Source organism: Trachypithecus francoisi, unplaced genomic scaffold, assembly GCF_009764315.1.
Source record: "Trachypithecus francoisi isolate TF-2019V2 unplaced genomic scaffold, Tfra_2.0 Lachesis_group6, whole genome shotgun sequence".
Classification (NCBI taxonomy): domain Eukaryota; kingdom Metazoa; phylum Chordata; class Mammalia; order Primates; family Cercopithecidae; genus Trachypithecus; species Trachypithecus francoisi.
Window position 1 is genome coordinate 88,808,316 of NW_022681471.1, and position 20,293 is coordinate 88,828,608.

A 20,293-nucleotide genomic window follows, 5' to 3' on the forward strand; every position below is an offset into this window, starting at 1 on the left:
TTTCCTTTTTTGTCTATGCTCATTGGTGTTTCCAGGTTATCAGCTTCTCCAGCACTCAGCCCAGCATATATGAGGGAAAAATATCCTCAGGGGACTCACTGCTGTGTCATTCCTGTGTCATTCTGAGGTCTATAGCTATCTGCCTTATACTATCTACTTTTCAGAGTCTTCTTATGTTTATGTTTTATACAATGTCCAGGGTCTATAACTGTACTTAGCAGGTAGAATAGGGAAAAGTACACCTACTACATCTTTCTGGAAACAGAAATTCCATTGCTCTGTTTTGAAAAAACCATTTTATTATGGAAAGATTTAAATATACACAAAAAGTAGAGAGATAAGTAAAATGAACCCCGTTTACACAGCTTCAACAATTTTCCACATTTTGCGAATCTTCTTTCATTTATCCTCCCCACCCTAAGATTTGTGGGAGTCTTTTAAATGCAAATCCTAGATATTATATAATTTCACTCAATGTGAGTATGCATCTCTAACAGAAAAATATTTTTAAATAACTACAATATCATTACCATAATTTTCTAATTAATAATAATTCCTAAATATAATTAAATACCAATTCATATTCAAATCTCCATGATTGTGTCAAGAAGTACTTTTAAAGCTGATTTAAAAAAAAAAAAAAGGATCCAAACTGAATGTAGCATTTAATTTGGTTGTTAATCAGGTCATTTTCCTATAAAATATCCCACATTCTGGATTTGGCTGATTATTTCCCAGTGGTGACATCAAACTTGTTCTTCTATCTCCTATATTCACCATAAACTGGGAGTTAGAGAGCTAGACATTTGATTAGATTTCGGTTCAATTTTTATTTTTGGCATTATCAATACATCACAGGTGATGCTGCATGCTTCCTATTGTATCATATCAGGAGGCGCATAATATGTAGCTCTTCCACTAAAGATGCTAAAATTGATTGGTGGGTTCATGTGATATCAACCTGATCCCTCCTTTGCAAAGTTCCAACAATTATTTTACCTAATCTTTTTTATTTGTTCATGATCATTGCCCTAGATTAGTGGTTCTCAACTGGAGGAAATTTTGTCCCCCAGAGGACATTTGACAACGTCTGGAGACATTTTTTATTGTCACGACTGGTTGGGGGGGTGGCGGATGGGGGAGTGCTATTAGCATTTAGTGGATAGGTGCAAGAGATGCTGCTAAAAATCCTTCAGTGCATAGGACAGCCCCCAGATAATTATCTAGCCACTAATGTCAATAGTGCCAGGGTTAAGCAACCTTGGCCTGGATCTATTATTTCATTAGGGATTGCAAAGGGGATATACCTAATTCTACAATTTCTCCTGCATTTTTGGGACTGTCACATACAGAAGAACGTCTTTAACTATTTGGTTACCCTGAAATGCAATTCATACTGGAAAGGTGACATAAATTCTTAGTTTTTCTCTTTATTTATTTTTGCAATAATAATTTGTTGCCCTAGTATCACTCAGGGGTGACCAACGTTTTTTAATGTCATTATGAACTCATGAATTTTATACATTTGATGCTTCATGAACTGCAGCATCTTTAATTGTCCCAATATGGGCAAGTGAGAACCCCTTCATCATGGTTCCTGTGTTCTTTTGACATAACTCCATTAGTCTTTGATATCTCATTGCTTTCTAGCAAACCAAGATGTTCCAGATTCGTTTTGTATTTTTCCTGTTACAGACCTGGAAACCATCATTTCTCCAAGGAGGATTGGCTCCTTTTGGTAGGAAATGATATTTAGAGACCATTCTGCTATGTCTTTTCAGTGGACAGAACTAGAAAATATGTACTTTTTAGAAAAAGAAAAATAAGTTGTAAGTTTACATGGATATTTGTATTCCAAAAGTAAGACTAGAGTTTTTTATTTTTAAATTTTTTAACTGCATGCTTTTACTTACTTTATGTTAAAAATCTTGATTCCTGACAACATTATCATAATTACTTATTTGTTTCATCCTACAACATACATTTAACAGTTTCAAAATAATAATACCAATACTACTACTAGCAAAAGACCACTGAACACAGTTCCTTTTTTCTTTGGGGTATATCCCATGGGAGATGTATAGTCAGAACATTGTTTCTAAGTTACTTGAAATAAACATTTTCTCTGTGTGGTTATACTATCAATTTGCTACACAGTTAGGGTCTTTCGATTCAGTTTGCTTTTAGAGATTTTTTTTTTCTTTTTAATGGACAGGATTCTAAAGTCAAAGCTGTAAAACAAGGGACTTTAGAAACATCTCATTTTCTTGCCTATTCCCTCCACCCTATTTCCTCCTTTCCCCATAAGTAACCATTTAAGTTAATTACATTCCATTGTACCATTTATTTCTAAGATGTAAGTAAATGTTTCTGTAAATATTTGTATTTCCCCAACTTTCTTACACAAAAGGTAGCATACTATATACAATGATCTGTACTTGGTTTGTCCACTTAACAATATATTCCAGCTATTAATCCTAATCTCACTATATAGAAATCTGTCTCATTCCATAGTACTTCATTTCATGGCTCCACTACAATTTATTCAACTATTCCCTTAGTGGCGGACATTTATTTTCCTCCAGTCTTTTGTTATTACACATAGTGCTGCAATGAATGACCTTGTGTATATGTCATTTTGTATCTTTGGGTTAGATTCCTAGAAGTGGGATTACTGAGTCAAATAGTGAATACACATGTAATTGTGCTAGACATTGCTGAATTTCCTTCTATTGGGGTTATATAATTTTATTTTGTATTGCTTTTTGTGATTTTAAAAGGATTAATATTTTGAAAAAGAATTAGAAGTGTGATTAAGATTTTTATTGCCAATTTGGGTGCAATATACCCTTCCCCACTCTTCAAACTTGAAAAAGGCATTCAGAACAAGCACAAGAAGTCAGATTCCACACTTCGGTGAGTAAAATTGCAGAATGTGTTCTTCGTGGTGCTTCTGTCTAAGCTCAGGCCCAGGGCCAGCTATATCCCACAGGACTAACCTCCACACTGGACACAGATTTGGGGATTCCAGGGTTTTCCTAAAAGGCAGGGGCAAGATAGATAGGCAGTTTGCCAGGTGTTGTGCCAGCATGCAGGAGGCTGATACAGAGCCCATGTAATGCAGATAGGTAGAGAATCAAAAGTATAAGTCAAATGGGCATCATTCTGAAGGGGTACAGTCAGAGGTACTGAAGACTGAGGAATGCTAAGAAACAGACTAGCTGGGGCACTATGTGGTGAAAACTGGGGAAATAACTGGTCACGGTATGATGCAGTATAATCTACATCATTGCTGTCATCCCTTACAACCTTGACTTTGCTGTCTCTTTGAGCCTTTCCTTTCTTTCAGCCAGAGAAGGGCCTGGGCCATTGGAATTACGTGGCTGCAGGCTACCTGGGGCTAGATGTGTGCTTGAAGGAAGGCTTGGGCTACTCCATTCCCTGCCCCTTCCACACCACTAGCCTTGCTTCTTCCCTCTGTAGGGCTGCAATCTCCTGGAAGCCTGTGGTAGATCCTGATGATCCCATTCCTCAGTTCCCTGATTGCTGGTATGGCTATAGGAGTACAGGATGTAAGGCCTAGTCCTGCTGCAATGGTAGCAGGGGTTGCTGAGCTGACTCCCTTAGTATCATGAATGGGCCAGCAGCATGGCTATTCCTGAGCGGTTGGGCATGGTCCAAATGGATGGGAGAAGCCTACCTGATCAACTCTTAGACCTAGGGGCCCTGGTGCTAAGTGGATTTGCTCTTTCCCTTATCTTTACCCAGGTGAAGACTTGCAGGCCACTAGTGAGACATCAGTGGCCTGGAAAAAGTAGGCATCAGACATCTCATTGTTGAAATTAGGTATATTCTGAATGGGAAGAGGCACAGAAGCAAAAAGTAAGCGTAAGCAAGTTGAAGGTACTTAAGGTTTTTGTGCCTCAGTTTCCTTATCTGCATAGTGAGAATAATATTAGTACCTACTCCATCAGGGTGTTATAAGACACTTATAAAACACTGCCTGGCATATCATAAGCAATTAATAAATATTAATTACTATTATGATTTGATTACATTATTGTATGTAAACCATAAATTATTTCATGTCATGTCCTTGCTTAAAACCTTTCAAATGATTCTCATTGCAATGGAGACAATATTCAAATTCTATATAATTGTCTACAAAGCTCCAGGTAATCTGGCCCCTGCCTGCACCTCTATCCTCATCCTCTGCTTATGTCACTCTCCTCATTCTTGGTCACTAAACTTAAGCCCTTCTGGCCTTATACTCGTGTTGAAATCATCAAGCCCCCCCCCTTTTTTTTTGGTCTCAGGCCTTTTTCTCTTGTTCTATACTTTTATAATCAGGCAAAAAAAAAACTTTTTCACAAATAAGACACTAAAATTCAGGATCCATAAATAAAAGTTTCAGAAACTTGTTTACATAATAATCTTAAACATCATATGGTAAAAAAAAAAAAAAGTAAAATACAACAGTCAATGATAAATGGGAAAAACATATATGTACACTAGACTCTGACACACAATGGGCCAGTAGTTAAGAGCCCAAACTCTTGGGTGTCTCTCAATCTCCCTCAGTTCCTTCACATGTAAAATGGGGATGATAACAGCACCTACTTCTTAAAATTGTGGTGAGGGTTAAGTAATTTAATAGAACAGTTTTTGGGATACTTCAAGTACCATACAAGTGTTACTTATGATAATGATTAACAAGAAGCCACAAGAAAAATAGGCAAAGGATGTCATTAGGTAGTTTGCAAAAAAGGTAATACAAAATGATCAATAAACATATGAAAATATGGTTGATTTCATGCCAGATGAAAAACATACATTTTTTCATTTTATAAATATTTAAATATGTATTAAGTCCCAAGGAGGCACTGGGAATAGACTAGTAAACATTTTACTCTCATGGAGTTTATATTAATTATGTGTGTGTGTATGTGTGTAATATATAATATATCATGTGGTGGTGATTTAACATATCATGTGGTGATGGTGTCTAAGGGAAGAGCTTCCAAAAGAAGAAGAAGAGGAAGAGGAAGAGGAAAAAGAAGAAGAAGAAGAAGAGGAGGAGGAGGAGGAGGAGGAGGAGGAGGAGGAGGAAGAAGAAGAAGAAGAAGGAGAAACAACAATAAGGGCATAGGCCTGGAAGCAGAAGCCAGCTTAGCTTATTCAAGGAACAGCAATAAATCGAGTTTGTTTGAGGCAATGCTAAGTTGATAGAAAGTGAGGTCTAAGAGTCTAGAGCCAGATTCAGTAGGGCCTTAAAAGCCAGGAAAAGAACTTGAAACTCCACCAGGAGTGAAAATAGGAAGCTTGCTATCACCTAGGAATATTGTATTCAGCTACATATAACCAGGATCCAAATAACAAAGACTTAAATAGGATGGCATTTTGAACATTACACTGATCTTAAGACATTATTGCCTGTGAGACACTCCAGTATATTATGTGCCACCAAGAAAGAAAAAAAATGCTGCCAAATATAATCATAAACTGTCATTTAAATATTTCAGGGATGTTGAAACATGCAGAGATATACCTCTTAGAGCTGACAAAATATGATGTTTTTTTCTCATATAAGAATAGGTCCAGAGGTGATCAGCTTTTTGGTCTTTCCATCATGATTGGTTGCAAAATGGCTATCAGCTATAGCCTTTAAATCCTCATTTCCAGAAAGGAGAAAGAGAAGGGGGAAAATGCCTTTTAGTCTTTTATGGTAATTTAAGGATCACTTTTAAAGTCTACCCCAAAAAACTCATTGGAAGTTTTTACTGGCATTGCATTGGGTGTGTAGATCAATTTGGAGAGAACGTCTATATATTACAGTCTAAATTATATTTCATTAAAAAATACAGTTGGACCTCCCTATCCGTGGGTTCTGAGTCGTGGGATTCAACCAACCACAGACCGAAAATATTCAGAAAAAAAAAAAAAAGGATGGTTGCATCTGTACCAAACAGGTACAGACTTTTTTTCTTGTCACTATTCCCTAAACCAAGAGTCTCCAACCCTGGGGCCGCCTGTCAGGAAGGGGGCCGCACAGCAGGAGGTGAGCAGCGAGCAGGCCAGCATTATGGCCTGAGCTCCGCCTCTTTCAGATCAGCAGCGGCATTAGATTCTCATAGAAGCACAAACCCTATTGTGAACTGCGCATGCGAGGGATATAAGTTGCACGCGCCTTATGAGAATCTAATGCCTGGTGATCTGAGGTGCCACAGTTTCATCCTGAAATCATCTGCCTGCCCCTAGAGCCTCCCATCCTTTCCCCACTGCTGGTAAAAAAAAAAAAAAAAAAAAAAAAAAAAATGTCTTCCACAAAATGGGTCCCTGGTGGTGCCAAAAAGGTTGGGGATCACTGCCTAAACAGTAGAGTACAGGAACTATTTACATAGCATCTGCATTGTATCAGGTATGATACAAAAAGTAACCTAGAGATGATTCAAAGTAACCTAGAGATGATTCAAAGTATATGAGGGGCTGTGTATAGGTTATATGCAAATACTACACAATATTTTATATCAGGTACCTGAATCTCTATGGATTTTGGTATCCACAGGGGTCCTGGAACCAATCTCCCACGGATACCGAGGGACAACTGCATGTATAAAACATCCTTGTATTTGATAGACAATTTCTTAAAGGCTAAATGTGAAACTGCTAACAAGTAGTTATCTCAGGGGAATAAAAATGGGTGTGATTGGTGGGGGAGGGAAGAGCTTTAACTTTTCATGTTATGCCTTCTATACCTTGTTATTAAAAAACACAAATATTGTATATATTACTTTTATAATAATAAATATAAACCAGCAACTTTTAAAGTGGAATGTGCATCACCCTGGAATACAGGAGTTTTAAGGGGATCAATTTCTATATCCTCAAATTTCCTGTGTAGTCTTTAAAATTGACCTGCCAGAGAACACACTTGCAGTGTAGGAATCAAGCTGGTTCTCTTTTTCTATCTCCCCTTTCACAATGGTCTTTTTTGTACTTTACAAAAGAAAAAGCATATCTTTTACCTATCCTGAATCTTAACCTGGGTGCACTGCCCTGTGATGTAAAATCCTTGGGGCACAGGACAAACACTGCTGATGATGGTAAACAAACAACTTGCTCTAACAAATGAATGGGGATCAAATGCTTTTGCAACTCAGATGGTTTCCAATTCTTTGCTTCCAGTAGAATTGAAGAAGAAACCTATGAAGTTATCAGTTGATAATTATGAGAAATAATTTTGAGGATAAATAAGTGTGTCATTTCCTCCATATATCCCAAAGGAATTCAAAGACTTGCATGCATTGCTAAAACAAATGTCCATTCCTATTCACTTATTCATATGAATGAGGTTTCTGTGTGCTAACATTTAACCAAACAAAAAATAGGAAGACAATTGATTCTGAAGCCTATCTCATCTAGCAAAAAGCAATGTTTATCCATGGATACACCCATTAATATGTTTTTAAAAGCCCTATCTACAATGAACTTTTGTTTATGTTTATAATTACCTATCAAAATTTGTAATATGTTCACAATGTTTTGATTCATTTTATTCTAATTGTCATGATAATTCAAGCAAGAGCAAATTTTTAAACAACACTTAGAGCCTTAAAATCAGAGAAACATTTAAAAAGCATTTAAATTGAAAAATATATACGCATTTTTGCTGCAGAGAAATACTATAGTATAATAAAAACATTTCAAGTGCAAAAATAGACAATTATTGAGACAAAATTCTGTTGGAAAAACAGAATGGAATTAAGAGCTGAGAAAAGGGAAAACGTACAACTTCCAAGTATCAAAGAAGAGCTCAGTTATAAATTTTTAAAACAGATGATGGTGGCTCTCAAATCACTAAGGTATTTAGGTTTCACTGGATTCATGTGAAATAGTGACATAACAGTTTTATTTTTGAATATTAACATTTGTCACAAATTACATTATTTGCAGCCAATTGACATTTATGATGCAAAATGTCAGATATCAACCCAAAAATGTGTGAAGGAGCACACGTTTTTCTTAATATTTTTAGAGAGCATTTTATATAAACCAATAGTTTTATATAAACATACAAAAATATATGAGGAATTGTCATTTACTCTTTTGCCATCTTGTGGTCAGAGTTGGATTTATCACCCAGGTGCATCTACTGCGAAGGAGAGCTGTCTCTCCTAAGGATTGCCCCTACTGCCTGCATTCTGTCAGATCTTTGTGAGGCAGAGATGGTAACATTTGCCAGGATCTGGGTCCAGATCCACATAAGGACAAAGCATCTAAAGATTCTGGTGACACCCTCCATACGTGATTCAAAACAAAAGCATCATGTAATCAGGAAATGAATGTAAGGAAGTACAACAAAGTTCTGATTTTTCCCACGAGGAATACTTAAAAAAAATCAAATGTCAAACTGTTTCTGGTATTTTTTCTTTTTTGATTTTTTGTTTTTGGGTGCCTCTTCTCTGCTAGTCACACAGACTTTCCTTAGTGTGCCTTTTGGGGAAGCCATCCCTGATTTCAGTAGCCCTGGGGTAGGTTGGAGTGCTGTGTCCACAGCTCTTAGTACCTCTGGCCCTCCGTCAGTGCAGAATAAACATTTGTTGAGTGAATGGTGACACAGCCCTCCATTTTCAGAACACACTGGCCTGGGCAGAGTCCAGGTGGGCTTCTGCAGGAAGTTGATCACTGAGTCAACAAGTTACCATGGCTAATCTTCAATGGTAGACAGTCCCAGGTACACAGAGATCTTTAGGTCTTTTTGTTGTCAGTCTGGAGGTGGGATGAGAGTATCCTCCATCCCCTCATCCATGACCTCGGTTGTTTTTAGCAGCAGCAGCAGCAGCAAGAACAGCAGCAGCAGCAGCAGCAGCAGCAGAATTCCTTCAGTGAGTGTGCTAGTTGCAGTTCCTCTGGTTGCAGGCCACAAAGGATAGGCACTTACTGAAAGGATGCTAGGGTGCTTCAAGGAATTGAAGCAAGAGCTGACTCAGGAAGGGTAGGGCCCAGGGTGACCCTCAGTTGTATGGGAACCAGGCATCCTCCTTTCAAGGGCTCCTGATTCCTGAGGACCAACTCCTGCTGCTAATCCTAGGAGGCCTCCCCGTCCCTTCCCTGGAGGAAGGAGCCAGGTGGAGAGCTGATGTCCAGTGCTGAGCAAGGAGAATGTTGCTGGGGTATGTACAGTCAGGCAGCACAGCTGCACAAGCCAGACAGCTACAGTCAGCCACCATCAGCACTCGGGGACTGGACTCTTCCTAGAACACTCTTTCTCTTCCGACCCATGTCCTGATGCCTGCCCTGGGCTGCACTGTCTGAGACCAGCAGCTACAGCCCGACACCCCTGAGCCATGCCTAAGGTCTGAGCCACTTGCTCTGGGCACACTCCTCGTGGGATTTGGGGTGCTGCTGCCCAGTGCCAACAGCCCCTTGGCACAGGGGTTCCCAGAGGCCCTTCAGCCCCATGTCCGACCCCCTCTCCCTGCTGGTAGCTCCACAGGCTTCTTGCCACTTCCACCTGCTGCCCACTCCGGGACGCTGCCAGGGCTTAAGGGTCTTAGGACTGTATCCTGTAGTTTAGCCCCCTCTCAGCTATAGGGGAAGTGCCAGCTGTAGGGATGGCCTTGTCGTGCCTCGTCCCTCCAGCTGGCCTTGGAGAGAAGAGCAGGATTGTGCCCTCGGGCTGCTCAGCGTCTGCTGGGTCAGGAGGCCGGCTGTCACGCCATCAACCCACCCGTGGCCTTGGGAGCCCAGGAGGACGCGAGCAGCAGGCCCAGACCCTGCAGAGCGCTGATAAGATGGGCCAGGGACACGCCTCTCCAGGCCCAGCGGCCTTAGTAGCCCGGCCCCTCCGGAGCTGGGGTCCAGGCCTCCCCAGAACTGCAGCTGGAGCTTCATCCTTTTCGGGAAGGGCAGGACCTGGCGTGGGAGGGGAGACTGGGACGGGGCTAGAGGAAGGCTCTGCCGCCGAAATGATGGCCTGTCACGGCTTCTGCCTGCGCTCCCCAGGACCCCCCTCAGAGGGGGCATTTCACAGCCTCAAAAACATTTCTGGACTTGGCACCCGCTCGGCTCCCAGCCCCGCAGTGGCTAGGAGAAGCCTGCATGGACGAGGGGAAGGACGAGGAGAGGGGAGGAGACGATGAAGGGGGTCAGAGCAGCGATTGGAGCCGAGAGCTGGAAGCGCCTTAAAGAGACTGCGCGGTCCCCGCCCCCCTTCCCGCCAGCCTCAATGAATTAGAGCTGTGTTTCCCAAACTTGCCTGATCATAAGCAGCCTCTGGGGCCCTAGTTAGAGATACAGGTTCGGAGTACCTCCCTTCGAGATTCTGATTCAGTAGGCCTGCGGGTGGAGCCGAGGAATCTGTAATTTTAACACGCTCCCACGGATTCTCGTGAACAAGCAAGTTTGGGAAATACTGAATTAAAGGAAACGGGGCCTGGCTGCAGAAGCAGCCTCCACTAGGGGGCTTCGGCGGGAGGATTCCCGGGGGCGTCGCCTGCTTCCGCCGCCGCCTCCTTCAGTGAAAGTCCCTTTTGGGTCCAGCTGCCACAGCCACCGCGCTCCCTCAGGCCGGGCGGGGGACACCCCAGGTCTGCGTGGCCCCCGCGCCGCCACGCCCAGTGGCCGCCCGAGCCCTGCGAGCAGGGGGAGGAGCTGCCGCCAGTGGAGGCGGAGGAGGTAGAGGAGGCGGAGACGGCGGAGACCGCGGAGAAGGCGGAGAGGAAGGTGGAGGCGGAGGCGAAGGTGGAGGGGAAGGCGGAGGCGGCGGGGAAGGTGGAGGCGGCGGGGAAGGTGGACGCCACCGAGAAGGTGGAGACGGCGGGGAAGGTGGACGCCGCCGGGAAGGTGGAGACGGCGGAGGGTCCGGGCCGCCGGGCTGAGCTCAAGCTGGAGCCCGAACCCGAGCCGGTCCGGGAGGCGGAGCAGGAGCCGAAGCTGGAGCTGGAGGATGAGAACCCAGCGCGGAGCGGCGGTGGCGGCAGCAGCGACGAGGTTCCTCCCCCCACCCTTCCCTCCGATCCACCGCGGCCCCCCGATCCCTCTCCGCGTCGCAGTCGTGCCCCGCGCCGCCGACCCCGGCCCCGGCCCCAGACCCGCCTCCGTACCCCGCCGCAGCCTAGGCCCCGGCCCCCGCCCCGGCCCCGGCCCCGGCGCGGCCCTGGGGGCGGATGCCTGGATGTGGATTTTGCCGTGGGGCCACCAGGCTGTTCCCACGTGAACAGCTTTAAGGTGGGAGAGAACTGGAGGCAGGAACTGCGGGTTATCTACCAGTGCTTCGTGTGGTGTGGAACCCCGGAGACCAGGAAAGCAAGGCAAAGTCGTGCATCTGCCATGTGTGTGGCACCCATCTGAACAGACTCCACTCTTGCCTTTCTGTGTTTCTTTGGCTGCTTCACGGAGAAACACATTCACGAGCACGCCGAGACGAAACAACACAACTTAGCCGTAGACCTGTATTACGGAGGTATATACTGCTTTATGTGTAAGGACTATGTATATGACAAAGACATTGAGCAAATTGCCAAAGAAGAGCAAGGAGAAGCTTTGAAATTACAAGCCTCCACCTCAACAGAGGTTTCTCACCAGCAGTGTTCAGTGCCAGGCCTTGGCGAGAAATTCCCAACCTGGGAAACAACCAAACCAGAATTAGAACTGCTGGGGCACAACCCGAGGAGAAGAAGAATCACATCCAGCTTTACGATCGGTTTAAGAGGACTCATCAATCTTGGCAACACGTGCTTTATGAACTGCATCGTCCAGGCCCTCACCCACACGCCAATACTGAGAGATTTCTTTCTCTCTGACAGGCACCGATGTGAGATGCCGAGTCCCGAGTTGTGTCTGGTCTGTGAGATGTCGTCGCTGTTTCGGGAGTTGTATTCTGGAAACCCGTCTCCTCATGTGCCCTATAAGTTACTGCACCTGGTGTGGATACATGCCCGCCATTTAGCAGGGTACAGGCAACAGGATGCCCACGAGTTCCTCATTGCAGCGTTAGATGTCCTGCACAGGCACTGCAAAGGTGATGATGTCGGGAAGGCGGCCAACAATCCCAACCACTGTAACTGCATCATAGACCAAATCTTCACAGGTGGCCTGCAGTCTGATGTCACCTGTCAAGCCTGCCATGGCGTCTCCACCACGATAGACCCATGCTGGGACATTAGTTTGGACTTGCCTGGCTCTTGTACCTCCTTCTGGCCCATGAGCCCAGGGAGGGAGAGCAGTGTGAACGGGGAAAGCCACATACCAGGAATCACCACCCTCACGGACTGCTTGCGGAGGTTTACGAGGCCAGAGCACTTAGGAAGCAGTGCCAAAATCAAATGTGGTAGTTGCCAAAGCTACCAGGAATCTACCAAACAGCTCACAATGAATAAATTACCTGTCGTTGCCTGTTTTCATTTCAAACGGTTTGAACATTCAGCCAAACAGAGGCGCAAGATCACTACATACATTTCCTTTCCTCTGGAGCTGGATATGACACCATTTATGGCCTCAAGTAAAGAGAGCAGAATTAATGGACAATTGCAGCTGCCAACCAATAGTGGAAACAATGAAAATAAGTATTCCTTGTTTGCTGTAGTTAATCACCAAGGAACCTTGGAGAGTGGCCACTATACCAGCTTCATCCGGCACCACAAGGACCAGTGGTTCAAGTGTGATGATGCCGCATCACTAAGGCCAGTATTAAGGATGTACTGGACAGTGAAGGGTATTTACTGTTCTATCACAAACAGGTGCTGGAACATGAGTCAGAAAAGTGAAAGAAATGAACACACAAGCCTACTGAAGTGACACACAGACCTACCTGCAATGGAAGATGACGACACCAATACTACAACTGGCATCGAGATCTAAAGGACCTACTTGACCATGGCCCATGGGCCTGACAGAGTAAGAATTGAACAGTACCCAGTGTCCAAAAGGTCCTGATTGGAAGAGAAATAGAAGGGGAGGGAGAAGAGGCTCTAGTCTAAACAGTTGATGAAAGGGAAATTAAATGGTAGAAACACTCTGGGTAAGGAAGGCAGGAGCAGGAAAATGCTGACACTGGTACATATCCTAAATTCCTCCAAAAGATGTGTGTGGGAAGTGTGGGGGGGAGGGGGGGGGTGGGGGGGTGTGCCCTTGTAACCGTAAAACATCTTTCTCCATGGGTGTTTCAGCTTCAATTGACCAATCACATAACAGTTATATGTTTGGGGGGAAAAAGAAAAGTTTCTAAAAAATGTAGCCCATTACATATGTGGGTATGAAAGCAGAAAAGTGGAGGAGGCAGGGATATCATTGACAAACACCTTTGCCAGTTTCTTTGTATTCGTGATTTTTTGTGCTATTAAATGCAGTATTAAAACAAGAAAAGCCCACCTGGGCTAGTGAAAGGAGAGGAAATAAGGGGGCTTGTATAAGGGGAGCACTCGCTCCAAAAGTAGAGAAGACAAGAAAAATGCTGTAGATAAGCAACCAATGCAGACAGCCTCAGCTAAGAGTATAGTGTGTGTGTTTAAAAAAAAAAAAAAAAAAAAAAAAAGCTGTATGTATACTTGAGCAATCAATGAACCTCTTTGCGATTGTTTTATCATCTGTAAAATGCAGATAATTCCTACCTTAAAGGGTTTGTTAAAGATAAATGATATAAAAAATGTTGTCAAAGTATAAAGTAAAGGCTTGGAACTTTGTAGGGACTCAGTAAACGTTTGTTGGATCCAAACCTGAAACTTCTTTGGCCAGCCCCGAATGCATCAGAGGTGGGGTCAGTCCCGCCTGAGACCCCTGGACAGAAGGGACACACATCATGTCACATGCAGTCACACACACATTCTCCACAACTCCCTCCCCAATGCTGTCTATTTAGAGACCAAGGCAATGAACTCCACTTTTGTCCCTTGTGTGCAGGACATCACAGTGGGTGCCACCTGGATGGGGGTGGAAAGAACCATAGCTGTCCCATAAGGTCATTATTCTGTCCTTATGGAGGACAGTCGTGTTGCTTTCATGATTCAGATCCCAGTGATGGGACTCTCATGGCCATTAGGCTGCCAGGTTTGCACACGAGGGAATTTGGTGGTCTTTCGTCTTCTAAAAACATTATGGGTTCAGTTGCTATGTTTACTCACAGGCACAGATCAGTAGAAAGACTGTTTTCCAAAGTTCACTGGCCCATCAGCCCAGGGATATTGATGGAGTGGCTTGTTGGCCCCCTTCCCTGATACTGACAGAGGGCGGAGCAGCCTGCACAGAGCTGAACGGAAACAGGTGGGATGAACCCAGGGTGGAGTAAGCACTATGATGAGTCCTTCTCTCATCAGTGTCAGGTAGAAAAGTAATTATTACCTAGAGAATCCTGGAGGGAAATTAACGTGTATCAGATCCATGGGGCTTGGATCCACTGGCTCTGGTAAAAGGCTGGGCTCCCCATTGCTTCCCAGGTCTACTTCATGGTCCACTCATTTGGAAATATGTGTTTATTTACGTGGCTGTGGGTGCATCACAACTAGCTCATAGGCATTTTTAGGACAAGAGTTGTGTCTCCTCTTGTACCTTGGGATGCATTCTCATTCCCTTGACTCCTGTCACATGGTAAGTAGATATTCAAAACTTTTAACTGAATGAATGAATGGATGGATGAGTTAATGAATCAATACACCTTCCTTTCATAACCAAGATTTCATTAACACCTAGGGCTCATAATTTTCAGGAAAAAATGTAAAAAGTTGTTATTTTTGGTGTCTTGTAGGATGGGAGAGATCAAGAGATGGGTGACTTTGGATGGCACTTGGCAACTTCGTGCAGGGTGTCTGACTACCTTTTGGGAAGGGTCTGGTATCCCTACCTGGAAGGACACAGCCATGTCCTCATTCTTCATCTCTGCCAGGGGAAGAGTCCAGGCAGGCCTGTGCCACCAGATCCTGACTGCTTGCACAGAAAGTGACCTTTAAAATTTTTAAACATTTTTATTTGGGAATCATTTCAAACTTACAGAAAAGTTATAAAAAATAGTATAAAGAGCATTGGTATGCTATTTACCAGATTTACCCGTTGTGAAATTTTACCTCATTTGTATTATCATTTGCACATGTGCACTCTTATAAATGGGGGTGTGTATATTTTTGAACCATATGAAGATAATTACATATATCATGGCCCTTCACACCTAAATACGTCAGTGTACATTTCCTAAGAATAGGCATATTCCCCACATCACTACAGTAGAACTTCAGAAAATTTAACGTTGATATGATACGTTAATCTACCATTTGTATTCCAATTTTGTCTGTTGACCCAGTAATGTCCTTTATAGCATTTTCCCACTCTATTGCAGAATCTGGCCTAGGGTGAAGTATTGCATTTAGTTGTCATATCTCTTTAAGCCTCCTTTAATCTGGAACATTTCCACAATCTTTCTTCATCTTGTATGGCATTCACATTTTTAATAGCACATTCCTCGTTTTGGGTTTGTCTGACACAGGAAACCCTTTTAAATACCCTGCACTCAACGATGGTTCTGAGAGGAACTCACTGAGAGCTATGAATGGCACGAGATTGCTGAACCTGACCTCTCTGTCTCCGCTGGTGGAAGGCACAGACCGCCAGGGGGAGCAGCTGTGCTGGGCACTTCATAATCGAACCTCACACCTCTATCTGGAAAACAGCATTGTCCCTTAGCAACAGGGCAGCCATTCAAGGCCAGCCCTATGCCCCTACCAGTCACAAACCCCTGAATTGAGTAATGGAATGTAACAGCAGCCAGTGCCTGCCTTCAGATCATACCATCGTGGAACCCAAGGCATCATGTATTCAGCAGGTATGTGTTAACCTTAAACTCAAACTGAGATCCAGGCATGTTTGGGAATGTCTGGCACATGGTCAGGCACCTCTACGATTAGGGCCTTTAGGGGTATCAGGAAGTAGCACCCTTGGCACCTTCATCAACATTCCGATGGTGAGCACAAATACAGCAGTGGCAGGGGTGGGGAGGGAAGGGGTAACTAGTTCTTAAACAGCTTCATGGTCAGACGATACAAAGATAGGGGCCCAGAATAAGAAAGAAAGAACATGGGAGATGGTGAAAATGGATTGGTTTGTAACCTACTGGGGACTTGCAGACACAATTGGGTTATTTTTCATGTGGGCTGGAGTTCCTAGATGAGCAGATGGGGCAAGAACCGGTGAAATTTAAGCTAATTTTTTTCTTTTTTTTTTTGAGACAGAGTCTTGCTCTGTCGCCCAGGCTGGAGCGCAATTCAATGGCGTGATCTCGGCTCACTGCAACCTCCACCTCCTGGGTTCAAGCAATTCTCCTGCCTCAGCCTACCAAGTAGCTGGGATTACAGGCGCCCACCACCATGCCCAGCTAATTTTTGGTATTTTTAGTAGAGACAGAATTTTGCCATGTTGGCCAGGCTGGTCTCGAACTCCTGACTTCAGGTGATCCACCCACCTTGGCCTCCCAAAGTGCTGGGATTACAGGCTTGAGCCACTGCGCCAAGCTAAGTTAATTCTTTAACAGAGACTTCATTACATCCACATCTGTTAGGACTGGGAGACTTGGTTTGTATGTAAATTTGTGATCTGGACTCAGAAGGGCACAGGTGAAATATGGGTGCTCACAACTGGGAGCATCAACCACCCATAGAGTTTAGAACCATGTACCAAACAATGAGATACTGCCCTGTCACCCATTACACATTCCTTCCCACAATTTCGTGGCATAATTTGGTTAGAAATCCAGGGCCCTGCCATTTACCATTTCCTGGAGTAGCCAGATGCTAAAACTGACTCTGGCCTACAGGTCACATTGGTAACTGTCTCTCTTATTCACTGTCTACAGGGAATTCTGATCAGGGACGCCATCAACCAAAAGGCCTTTTTCAAATCAAGAAACAGAGTGGCCCCCATGCAACTCTTACTTTCAAAATGCAGTAGACCTGGTGCCAGAAACCTGTGTTTCCTCCAAATGTATGTTTCACACCCAGAAATGAAGGCCCAGATCCTCTGAAAGTATGTAGCCCAGCACTCACCACAGTGTGTCATTACACACTTGCTCTGCAGGTGACCCAGTGCCACTTTTAAACTCTTGTATTGAAGTATATCAGATATACAGGAAAAGTACACATATCATATATAACTTGATGAATTTCTACAAAGTAAACATATCCCTGTAAACAGCATCCAGATCAAGAAACAAAACACTCCCCAGAACTCAAAGACACCTATCCTGACTTCTTTCACTGTAGATTAGTGTTGTCTGTCTTTAGACCTTCTCTAAATGCAGTTGTTCAGCATGTATTCTTTTATGTCTGGCTTCTTTTGTTCGATAGTCATTTTATGAACTTCAGACCTCGAGTCTTAAAAATTTATTTATTTTAAAAAAATTTTTTAAAGAAAAAGAGGAGAGAGTGGGCTGGCCTCTGTGAAATGAGATCAGCCTGAAGTCTTTTTGTCAAGAAAAATTAGGAGGAACTTCATTATTTCTGTCTAATGACTAAGGATAGGAGTCCCTACTCATCTCTGTGATTTATTTGTTTGTTTATTTATTCATTTATTCATTTTCTTTTTTTTTTTTTTTTTTTTTTTTTTTTTTTTTTTTTTTTGAGACGGAGTCTCGCTCTGTAGCCCAGGCTGGAGTGCAGTGGCGCGATCTCGCTCACTGCAAGCTCCGCCTCCCGGGTTCACGCCATTCTCCTGCCTCAGCCTCCCGAGTAGCTGGGACTACAGGCGCCCGCCATCTCGCCCGGCTAGTTTTTGTATTTTTTAGTAGAGGCGGGGTTTCACCGTGTTAGCCAGGATGGTCTCGATCTCCTGACCTCGTGATCCACCCCTCCGGCCTCCCAAAGTGCTGGGATTACAGGCTTGAGCCACCGCGCCCGGCCTATTCATTTTCTTTTGAGATGGGGTCTCATTCTGTTACCCAGGCTGGAGTGCAATGGTGCAATCATGGCTCACTGCAGCGTCGACCTCCTGAGCTCAAATAATCCTCCCACCTCGGCCTCCTGATACTGAATCAATTCAGAGGGACTCAGGCCATTGCAAAGTTGTGTCTTTGCCTTGAGAATGTCTATAATCTCGCTCAGGTACAAGAAAGTGTCTTAAGAGTGTCTGTAATATCACTCAGGCAAAAGAAAATGGTGGATGGAAAATAACCTTCCAAAGAAGCTTGGGTTAATTTAAGCACTCAAGAAATGTTAATCTTGGGCAACACTTCAGCCTTGTTCCAGTAGCTCCTGAATACAATATTCTGGTAATTTCTCAAACTTTAATATGCATCAGAGGTCCTCATGTACCAGCAGAGCTCATTAACACACAGATTGCTGGGTCTCACCCCCAGAGTTTCTGGTTCAGTAGATCTGGGATGGGGGCTTGAGAATTTGCATTTCCAACACATTCCCAGGTGATGCCCATACTCCTGGTTCTGGGACCACACTTTGAGAACCGCTGATCTATTCGTTATCACACCTTCCTGGAGTCCAAGGAGTCTATGAAGATGGCCCAGGGAGCACCTTGGAGAGCACTTCAGGGAACAAGGAGAGTAAGTTGGTGAGATCAGAACTCTCAACCCTACTTCAACCAGAGAAGCTCTCCTCTTGTTTGGTATTTGGGGGGATTCCAGGTAATACTTGCAGAAAGGGTTCTGCTACTAAAATATTTTAAAGTTGAAACTCACTGTGGTAAGAAATTTTAGACCCCAGAGGAATGATATACTTAAACGACATGGTGGTGTGTCTGGAAAGTAATCCAGCCTGCTACAGAAGCCCGGCCTCATGTGTGCTCACAATCTAGATGGTCCTGAGGGGAGACTTAATTTCTTTAGAACTTAAAGAAGTGGATATTTATGAGGATGGAAATAAGGAAGAATGCTTAATTATAAAAAGGTGCCAAATTGTGTGTATAAAACATGGTTTCTTCTGGCAACACAGCACGCTAAGATGATATGACTAGTGCCTCGTTCCCAATACAAACATAGACTAACACTAGATCAACTAGAACAAAAATTTACATTTCTAGCTGAGCTTTAAAAAAAAGAAAAAGCAAAATCTGTAGGGAAACAAAAGGAAAAACAAAAGGCAGTGTAGTAATTGTAAACAGACACTGCAGTGTCCTGTGTGGTATTGGTTCCAGATATCAGGCCCTAATGGCTAGGGCTTGGAACTGGAGTCCAATACCATCCAGGTGCTGACAACACAGCTTCAGGTCCACCACAGGCAGAGAAGCTATAGCTGAAACCTCTGGGTAAAGCCTTTACTAGCTTCTCTTGTCCATTAAAAGGGGGTTAGAGAATAAACAATGAAAGGGCTTATGTTGTCTGCGGAACCACAAGGAGAAATAAAAATCTCAGGCCTATGTTCTATGTGGATGTGGGGTCAAAATTTACTATGTGGTATGGAAACCACATGCTGAAAAGTTAAAATAAAAGTTGAGACAGAACCATTGAAACTTATAGAATCTCAGCAAAAGCAAATGCAATACATATTTGTGATCCAGGGTAATGGAACGCCACAGAAAAAGAAAGGATCTGCTGAAGATGGGCTCAGAAATAAGCAACAGTAGAAATCAAGTCCTTGCATATAAATGATACGCCATGAAGGAGAGTCACCAGTTGCCATAAGGAGAATTAGTACCCCCAAGAAATACTGCTGAGAAGAACTGCTACTCTTTTTTTTGAGAGTGAAATGAGGAAATTTTCAGGGAAAAAAAAACAAAACAAAATTAAGAAAATTTAGCAATAATAGCGTCTCACAAGACTAACTACCACAAGAGATACTTCAGGAAGGAGGAACTTGAAAGTAGAGAGAAAGGGTGAATAGGAGGCAAGGAACAGTGAACAAAAATTGTAAATGTGGGGAAATCTAAGCATTAATTATATAAGGCAATAATAATGCTAAAGAATATGGGAGTATAAAAACAAGCTGGCACTAAAAACAGAAGCACACAAAAACATGTAGGACACACCCCATAAATATCCCATAAATATGTGCAACTATTATGTATTCATAAAAAGAAAAATAAACATATAAGACAGCAGGGCACTATTCATATTTAAAGCATTCTAAGGTGGTTGTATCGTTTGGAAAGACAGTAGGGATATTGCCTGAATTTAGACCTTGTTAAGTCAAGTATGAATGTTTAACCATTTAAGAGTATGGACTTCTAGGTTCTGGCAATGGCAGAATTAGTTATTTGATTTGACTTTATTATTGAATTAATGAAAAAATGCTGAATAAAATATTTTGAAGCTACTTTAAAAGCACTGAAGAACTGAGAGGACAAAGGAAAACTTCTAGGCCAACTT

General features: G+C 43.3%; 1 protein-coding gene across 1 annotated transcript; it reads left to right on the forward strand.

The window, feature by feature from the left end:
- The first annotated feature begins 11,355 nt into the window (after positions 1-11,355).
- Positions 11,356-13,688, forward strand: USP27X (ubiquitin specific peptidase 27 X-linked). The gene is given in 3 exon segments (XM_033201465.1): positions 11,356-12,670; positions 12,673-12,762; positions 12,765-13,688. Coding segments are annotated over 3 exon segments (1,311 nt in total). The 5' UTR covers positions 11,356-11,478; the 3' UTR covers positions 12,794-13,688.
- The last annotated feature ends 6,605 nt before the right edge of the window (positions 13,689-20,293 follow it).